At 30.4% G+C, this 18,910-nt stretch overlaps 1 protein-coding gene across 1 annotated transcript; it reads right to left on the reverse strand.

Moving 5' to 3' along the window:
* Positions 1–656: 656 nt before the first annotated feature.
* Positions 657–1,961, reverse strand: LOC131845421 (uncharacterized). The gene is made up of 3 exons (XM_059194485.1): positions 1,775–1,961; positions 1,311–1,566; positions 657–1,086 (listed from the first exon to the last, which is right to left on the reverse strand). The coding sequence occupies exons 1-3, from the start codon at positions 1,901–1,903 to the stop codon at positions 713–715; spliced, it is 759 nt and encodes a 252-aa protein (XP_059050468.1). The 5' UTR covers positions 1,904–1,961; the 3' UTR covers positions 657–712.
* Positions 1,962–18,910: the final 16,949 nt, after the last annotated feature.

An 18,910-nucleotide genomic window follows, 5' to 3' on the forward strand; every position in this document is an offset into this window, starting at 1 on the left:
GCGACTATAGAAAGTTGAACCTTTAATGAATATCTACTTTAAACCTGTTTTAGAGTTTACCTGCTTATAAACTGACTTGGTTAGCCGCTGGTCCGGTATGTGGAGATCTCTCCAAGATCTCTAATAAATAAAATGTGGAACATACATAAATAAACACGCTATAAAGACAGGCCGGCCTTATAGGTTTATAGAAGTTAACGAAGAAAGAATATGCATTTCTTTTATCAAAAGGGATATATTTGAGACTTATTGATATGCAAATCCATTTCACATTCGACGGAATATTCCATCGTCTTAGATTCGTAACGTATATGAAAGAAAGTGTTATAATAATGTTGTTTGGAATATTTCCGGAGTGGCATTAATAGACATGATATGGGTTTGATTACGCCCATTCTTTCTTAACTCTCTAACACCTTACCTCAGGCATATTCAATTTCCTTTCAAGTCGAAACTAGTCAATGATATTTATCAGATGTAACGCATCATTAGCTTTTGACCATGATCGTTAGGAACTTTCATTTTTTTTTCTCTTTACTATTCGATTTGTGATTATGAAATAAAACGTAATAATGTTGAAACAATAATTTATTGTGAACATTCAATAAGTTAATGGCAATAAATTAAATTAAATAATAAATAAAATAAATAAGTCTTTGTACAAAAGAGGTTAAAGGTTCGGACGTGGGCGTCCCGTTTGGTATTTTTCTATCTACTTATTGTGAGAGTAGGCGTTGTAAGCTAGACCTTGAGCCTCGTCTAGGTTTTTGTTCCAGTCGGCGCCATAGCTGGAGTAGCCACCGCCGCCGTGCCCGTGTCCTACATCGTGGGAAACGTGTTCCACGTGGACAGGGTGATGTGACTCGTGGTGATGGGCATGTGGAATAACTTCATATGTGGTTTTGCTGTGGTCGTGTTTGAGACACCAAGCGACGAACAGAATCACGGCTAGGACTAAGGCGATCTTAGCTGTGGCGTACGCCTTCAGGGCGATCAGCTTGACGATGAGAAGCTTGCCGAGTAGTACCTTGGCACCGAGAAGGCCGATGATAGCGCCTAAACCACCACCCTTCTTCTTACCACGACCTGGAAGGCGTAAAAATAATTTTAGTACACAAATTGATTACCAAAGATTCAATATAATTTTTAATTAAGCTATATTTAATCTGTTATGTTTGTGGAAATATACAATGACCGAGACGGCCACATTCTATCAAGTAGGTCAATATCTTGTTTGCGCTTTATAACAAAACATGTGAATTTTATTTAATTTCCTAAAATAATTTTATGGTTATTTTGTCCTATCTTACCTTCTTCGAGAGACCTCTGCAGGGTCTCCTTGTCAGCCTCATTCATCTTAACTTCGACAGCGTGGGTCTCGAATAGACTGACTACTCCATCCATAAGCCTATAGTTGACCTCGGCATCTCTGGATGTAACGTCCACTGGCAGGGAGTCTAATTTCTTGCCCGCTTTCTTGTCTGGTTCGCCTTTAAGGACAATGCCCTCAGCTATCGTTATGCTCCGTGAAGCCCTTAGATTGTCGACGATTCGTAGTAACTTTTCCTGTGAGACAAAATTGTATATTAATTTTATTGTTACTCCAAATGTTCCAAAACAGTGGACACTTTCGAAACTAAGTTAGCGTATATTGGAATGGCAATTATAACGGAAACTATAGTAAAGTGACAGTCCACGGGAAAGGAACTTGATACAACACAAACACTAAACACGTTCACTGATGCACTTTCACTAAAATAATTAAATTATGAACCTTGACACATAAAAAGTAATCCCCTTTGCAGTCCTTGACGAAGCTCATGGCGATATCCATGGTGTTATCACTGTCTTCGGAACTTGCGAAGGCCGCAAGGGCGATCACGAATACTACGATTAATTTCATTTTTTTACTATAAACTTTTTCTTTCACTGGCCGGATATTAATTATATGACATCGAGAGACTCGGATGTCAAGCTTAGTTTGGCGAAGTGGTGACTCTGCCATACAGTTTTATCATTTCCCCCCCACCTGCCTTCTATATTCTACACCATACGCGGCTCTCATCTGGGTTAAAATTATACTTCATTCAGATTGGACCTTAAAGTTTATGTAGATAAGTGTGATTTGTTATATCACGTAGGTTTGAAGGGTCGCCTTCAGTACAGTGTATGGTAAAAGTTATTTATTAGGTAAATTTTGTTTTAATTATATTACATATACGCATATATTTGTTGTCACATATATATGGAATATTCGTAATTAAAATTCTGTAAAATTACTGTAGAAATACTGAGACAGAGTAAGTATATAAAAGTTATATTAGGTATTATTTTAAATACAATATTTCTTGTTATTTCTTTCTTAAAAAAATATTACAGCTATTAGAAGTAAAGAAATATTTTCGTAATTTATATTGATACTTATAATTTATATAGGTAATTTATTTGATCATATATTTATATATTTGTGAATACAGATTCCATGTTTTAAGTAAGTACAAATATGGTACTAACAGGATGTGAAAGTAAAATTAATGTAAGTTAGTGTCAATACTTTTATATTTATGCATGTACATTAAAATATTGGATCTTGACAAAAAGTTTACGTAATGGTTTTTTTAGAACAGACATATTCCGGTTTTTATGAGTTGTCTTTTATATTTATTCGATGAAATATAATAATCAGTAGTAAATTTTGTATCTTTTAATATTTTATCATTACATAATAATAATAATAGTAATACTTACTACTAAAAATAATAACCAGTCCTACTTTAAATTGTTTGATGTTTTAGAGCAAATTGTGATAATCTGATTAAAATTTTATTCTATATTTGAATTTTTATTTTAGTTTTTAGGTAGACTATAATTCTTACATTAAAATAATGTTACGTTAATATTAACTTTATTGAAAATAGATACTTTATCCTATATAGAAAAAATAGATTAAATTAAAGTGCATATAAATATAAAAATATATTGTCTATGAAAATCTGTTCTACAAATAAAATATTAATTAATAATAATTCCTAATAATACTTCGTAGAATAATTCTTCTTTCTGCTCGATAGTTTTATGTAACTATAAGTTTTAATTATATCGTCACAGATGAAATAAATACAGTTCATGTTTTCAGCAATGGAAAAATAGAGTTCTGTTTTTACACCGATAGCAAATATTTGTTTCTCCAAATAAAGATTTGAAGAAAAAAATATTTGCTATATAATTATATATATAATGCACATTTCTTTATAATTTAATATATTAAATTATAAAGAAATGTGCCACATATAAGTGGAAAATACCCACAAATGAATTTAAGAACATATGATCTCAACCGAATCGACATAAATTGTATATTAATAGAAATAGAAAGACTTGTTTGCAAACATTTTTAAATTGTCTTTTTTTATGATTCAACTGTCGGATATGGAATGCCGTCTGTGGAGATGAACCAGAAACTCGACTCGATAATCATTCAAAAAGAATAGTTAAATAACCTTTTCAAATTATTAATTACTTCTTCCGTTTAGTAACTTGCTTTGCAAGCTATATTCAGATTTGAATTATGATATTGCTAGGTACATTACTGGAGCACATGGTTTATTTAAATAGTTTCCATTAAATAGGTCAGCCTCACCTATTTCAAATAAACAGCTTGCTTTGTGAGCTGTTTCAGTGGAAGGGAGAGATAATGAAATTAAATTTAGTAATTTTACTTTACTAGGTAAGAGGCATGATATCCTAGTTCTTATCTATCGCATCATTGGCGTCATATGGGTAATAATAACTAACTTACCATTATAAGGAGTGACAGAAGTATTCGAAAGATATATATTAATTTATTTCATCATCTGAATGAAATCAACTTTCCAGACGAAAGGCAAAAAATTAATATATAAAATAAAAGTAAAATGAAAGCAAAGTTTAACAATTCAGAATCATTCCTAAATAGGTGGAAAAGCTTTTACTTATTTTATAATTCTTAAATAGAGCATTAACTGTTACAATAATAGTGCATTTTTTTTTTATTTTATTATACCTCCAAAAAAATAGAATAAATTTGAAGAAAAATTAAAATCGTTCTACTCTACATTTGGGAAAGTAGGTTACACGTAACAATTGAAGACTATTTTTGAGTTCGTAATACAACCATTTTGACTTTTATAGTGTGCTCGCTTATATAACTTTTTTTAAATTCTAGTTAAATACTATAACATAATAAAATATGGATATAGCTGCCAGTATCTAGTTCCATATAAAATATATAGGTTATCCGAGGTTTTCTCACGAGACTACAGCATGGAGTTTTTCAAGAAGAGTATATTAAGGTTTCTTAAGGGTCAGCAACACGCACGTGATACCCCTGGTGTTTCAGGCGTTCATAGGCTACGGAAACCATTTACCATCAGATGGGCCGTATGCTTGATTGCCAACATCGTAGTATAAAAAAATATCATTACTACAGTAATTATAAATAGGCAACTCAGAGATATTGTCAATTGCCGACGTTATAGTGAATGCCAAAATCAGATATTGACGGAGTATCTAACTGCTTGTCTACATATAAACTTTATACCAAGTCATCTGCGTGAGTACCTCAACTATTTTTGCTTGCTACACGTTGTCTCTATCTAGAATCTATTTAAGTTATATTTCAGTTTAAAGTATGTGTGATAGAGAGATATGGTAATAAATTACAGGATATTGAGACATGGTATAATAGTAATCATCAATATCGGGATCCAATGAGTAGTATCACATGATGGTAATGCCTATATATTGGCGACGGTTATTATGGGTTTTACTTTTAATGCCAAATTAAAAAAAAATCTGATATGATAGAAAAATTATAGAGTCTTGTTACTACTAACGAGACACCTCAGTCCCCACATTGTCAACAGCGTGATTTCCGTGGTGCTGTTCAAGTATAAGCAACGGTTGCCACTTTCCATCAAGTGAGCCGACAACTTGTTTGTCATTCTAATTAAATGTGTAAAAAAAAAGTTAAGAACGTGTATATACTCTCACATATATCGTATCTCTTACAAGAAATACATTGAAAACTTATTTTTATTTAATAGTCGTAGATATTAACTATAACTTTTTAATATACTCATAGATTTCATTTGACTCGGTGGTTTAGCAGTTTAGCACACTGCCTAAATTTCGATGTTCGCAGGTTCGACTCATATGGTATAAGTTTTTGTATGCATGAATATCATTGTTTATATCGGTCTGGTATTTATAACAGATTTCTAGTACACATAACACAAACTCTGTTTAGCTTAGGATTAGAGGGCGTTGGGTGAATTATCCTGAGAAATATCTCAGGATAATTCACACAACTAAAATACTGTATAATAATAATTGTACATTATTTCAGATGGAAATTAAATAACGGGTATAAATACTCACAGATGTTGTATACAGTCAAAACGTAATACATAGTAATATAAAGTATATTGATATTAGTTATTGTCTTACTTTTAATTAGTAAGATGATTAAGCACATTTCATATTAGGTATCAAACCTAATCAAATTTAGAGCATACCCACTAGTGACTGTCATTTTGTGCTTTCGGCGTAGAAGTTAATTTTCACATCTGTATTACTAATAACGGGTAATCACTCCTACGCAGAGTACCCAAATCAGCAGAGTAAGTATGATCAATGATTATAGAAAGTCAGTGATTGGTCAAGCAATTCAGATATTTCATCATCAATATTTAAATAAATGCTGTATGATCTTCTTATGAAAATACTGTAATCCGTTATCCGGGTCATCATCGGCTTCTTTAAATTAAAACATAGTATACAAATATGTTCGTCTTCGTATTTATTGTTCAGTCTATATTTACGTTAAATATCATAAAGAGCCGTTCAGTACAGACAGATACTTTTGTATTTATAAATATAATATTAGTATGGAGACTGCAACTTTACAATTTCGATATTCTAAAACCTATACTTACAATTTATTTAATATTCTAGAGAACGTACAATGGAAATATTTAACGAATTAAAATATTTAAGTACATGTATAATAATAATGATAACCCTGGATACTAGACACTACTTAGATATCTTTTGTAAATACATACATAGTATGCATAGAAATACCTACACATAGATATAGATTCAATTTTGTAATTTACAAAATTATTATTGCTTTAATATCGATTCTCATAAAGTTGCCAAGAATGTTAATACTAAAAGTGAAATGAAAATATTTCTCATTTTTAATCTACTCAAAGAAGGGTGATACTGTACCCGTCCATTGCTTTATACCAAGATATGCTTTCACTGATTTGGAAACTCGTATGGCGTATTAACTTACCATGTAAATATGTAACACGTCACAGCCGTTACAGTTAAAATTGGATACATATATATATATATGTGGGATTATCGCGAGTGAGACTTGAAGAAAAGTCTGATAATATTTAATTATTTATTTACGTCTTAAAATCATCTTTACATCGTCTTACGTCGTTCTGTCAACTCCTTCAATTCTTTTTTTAAAATAGAACTATAATAAATTAAAATGCATAAATCCTCTTTCAACATATAATTCTGTGAAAATTTATTTCCTATACTACAATTATATTCTTCAATAAGTTATCTAAAACTTTTGGTTCTTTATACATAAATTCAGTGATGCTACCATACTGTAATAATTCTTGAGAGCTGTTTAGCTGTTTAATCTCAGAATTAGATGATGGGCATTCCATTTCTACTATAATTAATAAACTTAACTTAATACAAGTTATTGTATATAGTCTATTGACAGCGGAATATTATTACAACTGGATTTCTTTCTAAAGATATACATCTTGTATATATTTAATTCGATCTTATTATTTATTTCTTAAAGGAGTTTTAAAGATTACTCCTTTAACAAATAAATAAGAAGATCGAATTCTATTAATCGCTTAATGGTATTTACCCAACTAAAAATAATAGTTTAACTTATTAATTATAGTTTGACTTTTTAGGGATTACATTATATTTTTTTAAGGCGTCAAAGGTATCTCTATATCTTTACCAGATGGCTCATATACTTTTCTGCCAAATTCAATAAAAAAATAACTAGAATGGGTACATTCACAACACGGCCGATTAAAGAGTAAGGGAGACAGAAAGTGAACTACGTCAGAAAGATATGTTTGGAATATAATCGATCGATATCGAAAGTTAGCCATAAATGATAGCGGACCGTTAAAAACTGTTTATACTATACGATCGAATCATATCACTTACAAAGTAGAGTGTGTATATATGAAAATCTATACATATAAATAAAATTGGGATGTCTGTTTGTAATATTGAAATAACCATTTATTACTACATGCATATGAATATACATATGGTACATGTGTCTGTCTGTCTGTTTGTTTCGGCTAATCTCTGAAATTGCTGGGTTCATTTGACGGGACTTTTTTTGACAGGTAATAGTCCTTACTAGACTACTTTTATTTTAGATAAATAAAGTTAAATTCCACGCGGACGAAGTCGCGAGTACAGCTAGTATATAATAAAAGAGCCAGAACTGTGTATGTAGGTACATTAAATAATTTGAGAATTCGGTATAAAAAATATTAGAAAAAAATTTTCTTTTAATATTTTGGATAATACAAATTCGTCGCACGTTACATGACTGATCTTTGTGCATTCTATGTTAAACAAAAATATTAACGGTATTACATGGTTCAGACTCCTATGAATTGCTCGTAAGAAGTAATTTTTTTTTGTTAGTGATTGCACTATTTTACTCTTATCTCTCTGACTTGTCTATAAACCTATAACTTATTAGTCAGTACAAATGAAGATCGTGGTACATACATAGTCGGCTTAATTGACACTACTAGTAAAGAAGGAATATTCGTTTAAGTATGTGTTTAGATATTAACAACATAACGTATTTAGTAATTAAAGCATCATAACGATTCATTAAGATCAAACAAACACCTTTCTATTTATATTTTTACTATTATAATCACACTACCACTTTCTTTAGGCCGAAATATGCATCAAGATTGTTCCAGCCTGCTGAATATTATAGGCATATACTCGTACTATGTTAGAGAAAGAGCCCAAATGTATTAATTCATTTGCAGACGAAAAGATGAACCAGAGATAAAGCGACGTAGTAAGCGATAGTTTAAATATAATATCGTGTTTTAAACCTCTTTTCTTTTGCAGGTTACTTATTTCAAATGGTTTTAATTACTGGAATTACAAATGTGTACTATTACTTAATAATAATCTCAGGACATTCACACGCCATCTAGACTAGATCTAGAAATTAAGCTAGCTGAAGCTTGTGTGAGCACTAGACAACTGATACATACATTTTTTTTCGTAAATACATACATATTACACATAGAAAACACTCAAACCGATACAAACAATCATACTTATCAATACAAATGTTTGTAGCGTGCGAGGAATCGAACTGGGGACCATCGGAAGTAAGGCGATCTACCAAACGCTATGACGAGGCTGTCATAGCGTTACTAAAGTAAAAGATAAAAAAACTAATGAAACATCTTATTATCTTCCCTGCCTACTTGCTTAGAACAGTTCCTTGACATTTTAGTTGCAATATTATGGAATATTTTCGATATCCAATAAAAGACATAGTTTTTAATAATTACTTCAGAGATTGATAAGATTTACTTCTACCTCTCATAAAATTTTATTACTTTAAGATTTAATAAAATCATTGTAATAAAATATATTAGTTATAAAGTCAAAGATTTAAACTGTCTACTACTAGCCTGAGCTAGTTTCGATCTGAAATGTGGAATCAGTACTATCACGACAACACAGAGGTACTATACCATACGGTAGAGGTACCATGGTGACATGATGCCCTGGTTCCCATGAATAGTAAATAGACGAAGGGTGATATGATTGTCGAAGTATATCCCGTTATATTTATGGTTCATTTTCTATGAAGCACGCCGTCTTCTTTATTTATCGTTGTAAGTCATATAAGAAAAAGTAACACAGAGAGTTAAGGTAAATATGAGAATAGTTCCATTATAAAATAAATAATAATATCGTAGACAACAATCTAATTTCCCACAGAAAACATGTACACACAACTATGAAAGCTGCAACATATTATTAACATTGTTTTTTAATATGATAGGAGTTTTTAAAATATTGTCTTTAGTACCAACCATTACTGAAAATTTTGAACGTAACAAAATATAAACAGTCGAATAGGATTAATTATTCTATAATAATTACATAAAACTAATCTAATTTTTTTTTTTTTGTTAATTATTTATAAAACGCTTTACGACCGATGGTCGCGGGTTCGATACCTCGCACGGCACAAACATTCGTATTCATGAGTATGATTGTTTGTATCGGTCTGGGTGTTTTCTATGTATAATATGTATGTATTTACAAAAAAAAAAATATCTATGTATATATATCAGTTATCTAGTACCGATAACACAAGCTTTAGCTAGCTTAACTTGGGTCTAGATGGCGCTGTGTGAATTGTCCTGAGATGATTATTATTATTATTTAAATAATATAATCAAATATAAGAAAGCCAGAAAAAGAGTAAGAAATTTCGCTGATGCTTTTTTGTTATTTTATATGATTAGAATCTTACGTCCACATGATGGTAAACGGTACCCTTCATCCCATCACATTATCAAGTAATAACTGCATTATGCATGCCTTTTAGAGGACTAACAGTTTATAGCTCATATCAGTAAATTCACTGCCAAATCTGCACCGTATGACCAAAACACAGTTTGTAGAGCAAACTGCTTGGCTGAAATAAATGAGACTGTGAATACGTACGCACGTAAATGATGTTTTACAATCTGCCTCTGATAAGTATATATAAATCTCTGAGTTACAGAACAATTTACTAAATCGAATCGGATCGTAGCCTGTAAACGCACCGTTGCGCAGTGTGGATACATTTTTAAGACTCATCGTTAACACGACATATCGGTAGATATCAGCATCACACAACAAGCGGAACTTTCGTTTTCTGAACTTGATTCTTACTTTCGACCGATTCTTGAATGAATTTTTTAAATTGTTTACTTTCTATGACTACGTCGAGGGCAAAGTTGATATCACCTCTGTTTAAATGTTAATTCTTGTTTTGTGTTGGCTGTCTGAATGACTTGAATGACTTTTATTTGCACGTTTGTGTGAGACGTAAGTTGAAATTTTTTCACCATGACGCGTTTATTGTTATCATTTGCAGTCATTCCAATAGAGAGACAAATAAAGTATGTTATTATTGTATATCAGTTTTAATATCCTCTAACAAAATCTTTAGTTTCTCTAACATACATTTTAAATGTTCTGTTGGACTACAAGTAAAATATAAGGAGCAGAAATAAGAGTGATAATGTATAAAAGACGCTCTTATCGCCTAAGCAATCTCTTCCAGACAACCTTTGGGCAGAGCAGAAAAGAGAGAAAGTGGTAGTTGGCGTAAGAATGGAGTAGAAGAATATATATTCTGTATTGATACAGAAAGACAGTTATTTATATTAAGTAACTTCAATATCAAACGAGATGGTGGCCAGTGCATAGAACTTGCACTTTCGTCACATGAAGCCGTATTAGAATAATTCGAGGTGCAGACAATCTCGGTAAAATGAACACTCGTTCAATAGAAATTCAAAAAATTGGTTCTGAAAATATTTATTAATTAGTTCACTCGGGCAAATTCATTTGTCTCACATCTTTGCGAATTGATTCAGGATATAGTTCAATATATATATATATATCAATAGATATACTGTATCTTATCCCGAACATCCAAATATCCAAACTTCAAACTGTCTTTATAATACATACTAATATAATAAAGATTCGTTTGCATGGTCAATTATATATGGTTAAAATAGTCTTAATGTTAGAGTTACGCGTCTAAAGCGATAGTAGTTATGCTGTGCACTGAGTATGATGTGATGAATGAGTGTGAAATTAGTTAATTGCAAATTCAAAATGTGTACGGCGGTATCGTACACGATATGTCGCTATTACATATATTACTACTATACTACCTACGTTAACCATTATAGGATAATAGTACATAGTATTACAAAATGATTTAAAACCTAATATATATTTTTCATAATAAATTTTATTACTTTGTTTATTTTGCGTAGAAGCCAGTTAGACAATAATTCGACACTAATAGAAAGAAGTTAGACACTTAATAAATTTAACAATTACGAACCCTTTATACTAAGGAGGTTCTTCGAACTACCATACCTCGCAGTATAAAGAACGCAAGAGTCCTTAGTTTAAAAAAAGGAGGTAAATATTTAATAATAACAAAATATAGATTTATTTATATAATTGATAACCCACCTGTTGGACAAAATGGAAACATCCCTTACCTATGTATTTCAATCGAAGTAGCACCACATCACCGTAGTAGTAACCTACTATAGTGCCATCCATTCTCTCTGTCTTAGAACTAAGATTTAGCGCCTTATAACCTGTAATTTCAAAGTCATTTTTCACCTTTTCTGGCATTTGTGCTGTGAGTAAAATTTATAATTTATTATAACCACAATTAAAGTTCTACATTAAGTAGAGGAAAGAGTTACTTAGAGACAGCAAAAAAATATATAGAGGTTTCCTCTATGAAACTTAATGTTTCTGGTTACTTGCTAAGTAGGCACTTCTACATACTTGAGATCAACATTAAAACTTGTCTGACAAAGCAAGTTTCATTTGAAATATTTTATCTCGTATCGTGACACCCGTAGCAATTTCTCCTTATTCCGAATAGGTACATACAAAGTGTAGGTATAAAATAATTTTATAGACATATAAAACTAAAGTTTTATTCTCTTCTTTTTATGTTTCTTGAAAAGCCTAAGCTAAGTTTTACATCGAGACTCAGTATGTTTTTTTATTAAAACTCTGTCTTATATTTATTTAACATTAGATGAAGTAAAAAAACTAAATATTTTGAAAAATTTGAACAAATTCCTCCAAACATCTCAACGTGAAATCTCAACACAATAAAAGACAAGGTAAAAGGTTTCTTGTTTAATTAAATGCCATAATAATGGATATAAACTACTTTATCATATTTCTGTACATATATATTTATTTGTAAATATCTATATACATAGAAAAAACCAGGACCGATACAAAGAATCATAATCATGTAAACAAATTTTTATACCTTGCTAGGAATCGAACTGGTGACAATCGGAAGTAAAGCGGTGTAATAAATCGCTAAACCACCGAGGTAGGTTATATTGAAATTAGAAACAATAATAAAGTAAGTAATTTTTATAGATAATTAAAAAAAACATTAAAGAATTAATGCAGTAAAGTAACTAGGTTTAAATCTAACATAATCGTTACAAACAAACTGTGCGGTCAATGTTCTAGTTCACGGTGATTAATTCCTAACCAGCTTTTACTAAGGCCAAAAATAGATTTTAATGACAGAAATTAAGTATAAATGCACGTATCCTATTATTTTTAACTTTGCATCAAATTATGTTTTTAGAAGTTGTTATAAAAACAACAAGTAATTAACTATGTGTTCTGTTTTGTAGTAAAAAAGTATAATATAAGAAAATTTTAAATTATATTAAATTCTAGAGTTCTTGTATTTCTTGAATTTAAAAATTTAAATTATATGACTAATTTTATTCATTAATTTATTAGGCGAATGCTACAGTACTTACTAAATACTGTGACATTACTCACCAATTCTGTTAAAAAAATATTCGTTTTTAAATAAATAATAGCTTTATAATTTTCCAATTTTACGATGAATTGAAATTTGAAACGGCTAATAGAGTCTATAGGCGGAAGGGTAAGAAACATCCATATAGCCATTGGGGACTGCCATCCTTGTCGCATAGGGTTATAAAAAATAGCATACGACCTATTCTCATACCTACCGAATATACCAAAATTTTCATATAAATCAGTCAAGCCGTTTTTTTAATGTGTTCGATAACAAATGTTGTGACACGAGAATTTTAGATATTAATTTAAGCATTCTTACAAAATTACACATATATAATTTAGCAGGATGGTTACATAGTACTATTTCATAATATTGTACTAAACTGAATCATCTCGAATCAGCTATAATGGGAATAAAAAAACCTGTACAATGAAAATAAATTCTCACAACGATTACTTGAAACTTGGAATAATCAGCTGATTATCAGTTTTTTATAATGTAGTATTAATCATTCTCAAATTACATAAAAATGTGGGAACAGCCGATATGAATTGTAGAAAAAAAGTAACAAAAACGTCTAATTACTAATTTCACTGTAAACGAAAGTTAATTTTACTCTCATTCGTCTCCCATAACACAATGGTTGTTGCCATGTGAAAATACACAACTATTTTCTTCGTCCATTGTCAAATCGTCAAATATTTGATGATTTTCCCATTAACTCATCAAATACCTACACTGGTGTCAAAATTAACTTAATTACACTAATTTTATTATTTTGTTACCTAATACAATACTTTCATTTTTTTTTTATTTACACCAAAAATTTTGTGCATGTGCATTAGTGGCTCTTCTATTGAGATGGGTCTCGCCGTTGGTGCTGCAGATAATTGTTCGCGCACACCCGTGGCTCCGGCAAGTGGAAGAGGTACACCTTGAGGTTTTAGACGGTAGAAGTCCAGCAATACCCGATCGTGCCGTGATGTTCGGTATTCATGATGGATTTCCCCAAGAAAAAAAGGATTTTTTCTATGTAATACACACAATGTTTGCTATTTCTTTTCTATGTAGGTCCGTCTAGTAAAATGGGTTGGCACTGGGGAATAATGCTCGCACACACCCGTGGTTCCGGCAATAAGCAGCAAAGGTACTCCTTGGGATTTTAGTCGATAAGAGTCCGGAAGTACCCGTTCGTTACCCTGAAGAGAGTAGGTCTCCATGACGGTTTTCCCCTAAAAATAAGGTTTTTTTTTCTATGTACACACTATGGTTAATTAAATTTCGAACTAACGTACATTCGACTTATGATAAATGTTAAAATATTATTTGCTTGCAACCTATTTTATTACTCTTACTTGGCAATATAAAGAAAATAGTAATTGATATTATCTGTCAACTTAAAATGATTGTATTTGTTACAAATGTACGTTGATATCCATGATCAAGATTTTTCCAAAAAGTAATTTCAACAAAATGAAAATGTTTTAGCATTTTTACTTTTATATAGATGAATAAAGGTATAATAATTTGATTTGGTTAATGTATTTATTTCTTTTTGTAGATGATAAAAATGTATATTAGTATTAACTAATATTATAAATGTAAAAGTTTGTTTGTTTGTTACGCTTTCACGCTTTAACGTTTTTATTTAATATACATACGTATAATATTACCATAACCAACACATCCCGAGTTAGGATATAGGCTATAATTTTAATCCAAATTACTCATGGTCTTCGTACGAAATCGTTGACAAGTTTGTTAAATATTAGCCACCCAGTTCAATATGTACAACAAAGCATTAGTACAAGAATGTGATCGTATTTTGAAGATAAATGAAGTAAACAGAGAAGGAATTAATGAAGGAGTAATAACATATTTACAAAGTCAGGCAAATAATTTGCCTACTAAAATTGCTGAGAAGTATTTCTATTCAAAACTAGGGCAGTAAAAGCCCCTACTTTTACTATAGCCCAAGGGCTGCGTTGAGCTATTCGCACATTGTGCGATTTACGAGAAGTCCATTTACGCGATTACGTTAAGAAAGTATAAATAAAGTATACTTTTGTAATTACACCGATTTCAAAATATATTTCAACATTGGCATGTTATATTATTATTGAGTAATATAGGTTATATTTATTACTAGAAAAAAATAGAAATCTCTACTAAAACTTCAATAACACAAAGTTTATGTTGTTTAAAAAATACTGAGTAAATATCCACCCATGCAAAGCCAGGACACGCTGTTAATAATTAATATTATTCGACCTATCCATCGATCTCATATAAGTCTATAGGCTTATGTGATTGAAGAGTATTTCCATAAATTGTTCCACATTACAACGTCATATAACAATTGAAGGAATTCTTGCAGTAAAAGTAAAGTTCTATTTTTCTTATTTCCGTAATTTTGGCTATGATTGTATCAGCGTTTTCAAATGCAAAGAGGGTGGACGTAGACAGGTCATTAAAACAAAAACCATAACTTTTCTTGTAATATGTATTTTATACACATAGGCCGGTCGCAATTGCTACAGGATAAGGGAAAGAAGATCATGATTTTTTAAGTTATCCAAACACAGAATAGAATCAAAAACTATGGCTAACTAACACAGTTAGATTTTCTGCCAACTAATCTGTTACAGTCCGAATATTGAGTTAAATTGGTTCAGTAGTTTGTGTGTGCATAGGCGGAAACTTGTAAATAGATGTTACGTGCCTCTCCATTTGCTAGGGAAATTTTTTTGATATCCAATTGAATCTGTTCTAAATATACTTTAAAACTACTTACGTATAAAACATTTACATAAAAGAGGCATCTTCAGGTAAATCAAAATAATTAAAATTACAAGTAGTAACGATGTTTTCTTAATCAAATGCTGTTTTTTAGATGTCTGTCTTATTTTTTAAATATATATATATACATTACCAAATATTTTAAATTTATTAATAACGAATTTAAATAATTTAATAAATAGAATGTTAATTTTTTTTAATACACTAGAATGACATACTCGTATGTATTTAGAAACATAAACATCAAGAGATTGGACGATTTTCTGTAGCATAATGTGTGATTTTTAGACACCATCTTGTGTTACTACTGTGTGAATCGAGATCACGTTGCCTTTAAATTATGCTATGATTGCTGACAGCGGGCGCTACTGATGATTATTCGAGATCAATTTATTACGATTCCAACCATTAAAAATGAACTCGAATTATTAATTCTCACAATAAACTAGCATGATGTTTATGAAAGCGAAACCGCATCTAATTGAAAATGTTATGTTTCAAAACCTAAATTACTAGGAAGGTGAGATTTTTCTAGAATATTGATATTTTTTTATATGTTCTAAGAAGTATTATTTCATAAACAAATTGACGAGTAAACGTTAATTTTAGATATACAGAAAACACAGCACATCTAAAATCCATATCGAATTTTTATACAAGCAAATATATAATTAGTAAATGATACATAAATAAATAAAATAACTGTAGTAAAGGAGTTATACAAAATATTTTTACTAAATACAGTTCATCCACAATATACATAGTAAAATACTGAGACCAATACATTATGTATGTATTGGTCTTATTAATTATTAGTACTTATTAATACAAATATTTGAATATTTTTAAATTCAACCCTAAGAAAATTATTCAGTTTGCTAAACCGTTACACCGAGGGAGTTACCACCAGTTCCTTGTAGACTTTCCTGTATGACTATGTACTACTATGGCATTCTTGTATATATGTCTTTCCCGTGTTTTTGTATGGAATATAATATTCTAATATATCTCTGCTAAAGAAAGCTGTTCTAGATTCCTTTGCTATTTTAAGTAAATCTTTATATTATAAATTCGGTAGAGTGTGGTATTTGTAATTCGCCGAGCATGTGAACTGGAGCATATCCGCACTTTTACTGCAAAGGGCTATTGAACTAACTTTGTACACTGAATCACTTTGTTTACTACATAGAAAATATATCATAATAGATACAAGACGGTTCGATTGTTATTAAAATTTTAACAATGAAATTGGTACCTTATTTATTTGGCTGTAGGTTATATTATATAAACAATTCCTAGAATAATTCTATACAATCTCTAATCAATATACAATCTAGTTATGAAGCATATATACCTTAATATTCTCTATGGATAAAAAAAATAATAATAGAATATTTGTGTTGGTAACAGCTCATAGAAAACCAATTTTCTTGATGTTAAAAAAAATCTAACAATTTTTTTTTTAATTATACCATTTTTCTAATACATTGTTAATTTATTATATATAGTAAACAAATATGTCGTAAACAAAGATATAACACAAGAATCAAATAATCGTTTTAGGAATATATACATAATTTATAAAAGAGAATGTAAACGAGTAAACCCTAACGATTGTAAAAGCAATCATGAGACAGGGAAGAATATATGTATGTTCATCCCTGTTCTGTATCTTACCAATTAAAATTACAGCTTAAGAGGCATGACATAATTGTCCTCTGTGAAATTACACATGTCATGTGACACTGTAATGTCCAAGCTCGTGTAACTGCTATTCTTGTACATTGGCGATGGTCGCCGTTTCCCAGGTGGGTCCTCATTTTGTTTGTCATTCCAATAAAAAAAAAGTCAGTTACAATATGATTTCTTGGAAATCGGACTAAATCGTAAACAATTTACTTCACATTAAGATTAACTCACGTCTATTAATGGAGATGCATCGTACAACGCCATTTCCATAAGTGGCGTGCGTTCTATACGTTCCCCGCATGCTAGTGAAATCTTAATATCTACTATAAAGAGAAAATATTGTGATATTTTTCTTTAACGTGATAAAGAGAACATGAAACCTTTGACGTACTTCCAGAATACGCGCTGTGTTAGTCAGTACATTTATATTGTATTCATGAATTTAAATGAAAAATCTCTTTATTGTTCCTCTAAACAGAATAACAATAACATAAAATAATATGTATGCCAAATATAAAAAACAACATAATTACAATGCTGAGGTAGCAATGGACGGCTTTATCGCTCAATAGCGAATTTCTTCCAGGTAACCTTAGGATGAAGTGGAGTCATTAGACTGAGTCTGGTGGAGGCATAACAATAATTAGTTATTATAAGTATTATTCAATAATTCTTATTTATTACAAAGGCCATTGAGTCTAATTTTCCAATGAATTCTAACCGTATTATTTACTAATTTATACAATAATCTTTAACGAGTAACAAGAATTATAATTTCTGTACACTAATTATAGTTCTTGTAACTCGTAACCAATATTGATGTGAGATGACAAGGTTATCTGATTGAACAGAGAATAAGTGCATAGCGGTTTCTATGTTGATTGTCGCACGCCTAATCCTTGTTAATGTAAATATAATGAAATCAATATTTATTTAAAAGAGCAACACACAAATTTCTTGCTTATTCTTCTTGTGATGAATCTGCATTCCGAATGAGCAGTAGAATCAGAAAAGTTGACTATTCAAATGTGCTTATATTAAGTTTATTTGAATAAAGATTATTTCTGTTTCTATTTCTATGAACTTTTTAGCATTCCATGTATCCACTGTGCTAGTGCTGAGTCTATCCTATAGCAGAGAGGGAAACTCCGAGCAGTTCCTGGGTATAGGCTTAAGGATCCCATTGTCGATGTCATACGCTAACACTCGCCTTCATCGCTCCTGTTTCTCTCCCTGTCTATGCCTGAGCTACTACTAGTGCTGAAGATTGTAGAGAGATTTCTCTGGTATACCTCTCGCTCTAACTTCGGCGATTTTTAGTTAATTCCTTTATTAGTTTGTAATATAATATATATTGTTTTTATTGCATAGTCTTTGGATATATGATTATATATTTTGATTCGATATATATTAATTTTGAATATATGATTGATTGACAGATGGCACAATGAGTTCTACTAGTTAGTACACGTTTCATTTTTTTCAAAAATAAAGTTATAGCTGAAGTATCTAGAGTGTTTATCAATTGTAATACAAATTAAATATAACCTTTTCTCTTTAGAATATTATTTTCGATTACTTGCATTTTAGTAAAATGGAAGAAATATAAAATGTAACTACTATTAGAATAGTATAAATTAAGTTTTTTTTAAAGATTACTTTTATTCTTAATCATATGACAAAATTCTAAACATGCAATAT

The sequence above is a fragment of the Achroia grisella genome, unplaced genomic scaffold, assembly GCF_030625045.1.
Source record: "Achroia grisella isolate CSIRO2021 unplaced genomic scaffold, CSIRO_AGI_Agris_v1 utg474, whole genome shotgun sequence".
NCBI lineage: Eukaryota > Metazoa > Arthropoda > Insecta > Lepidoptera > Pyralidae > Achroia > Achroia grisella.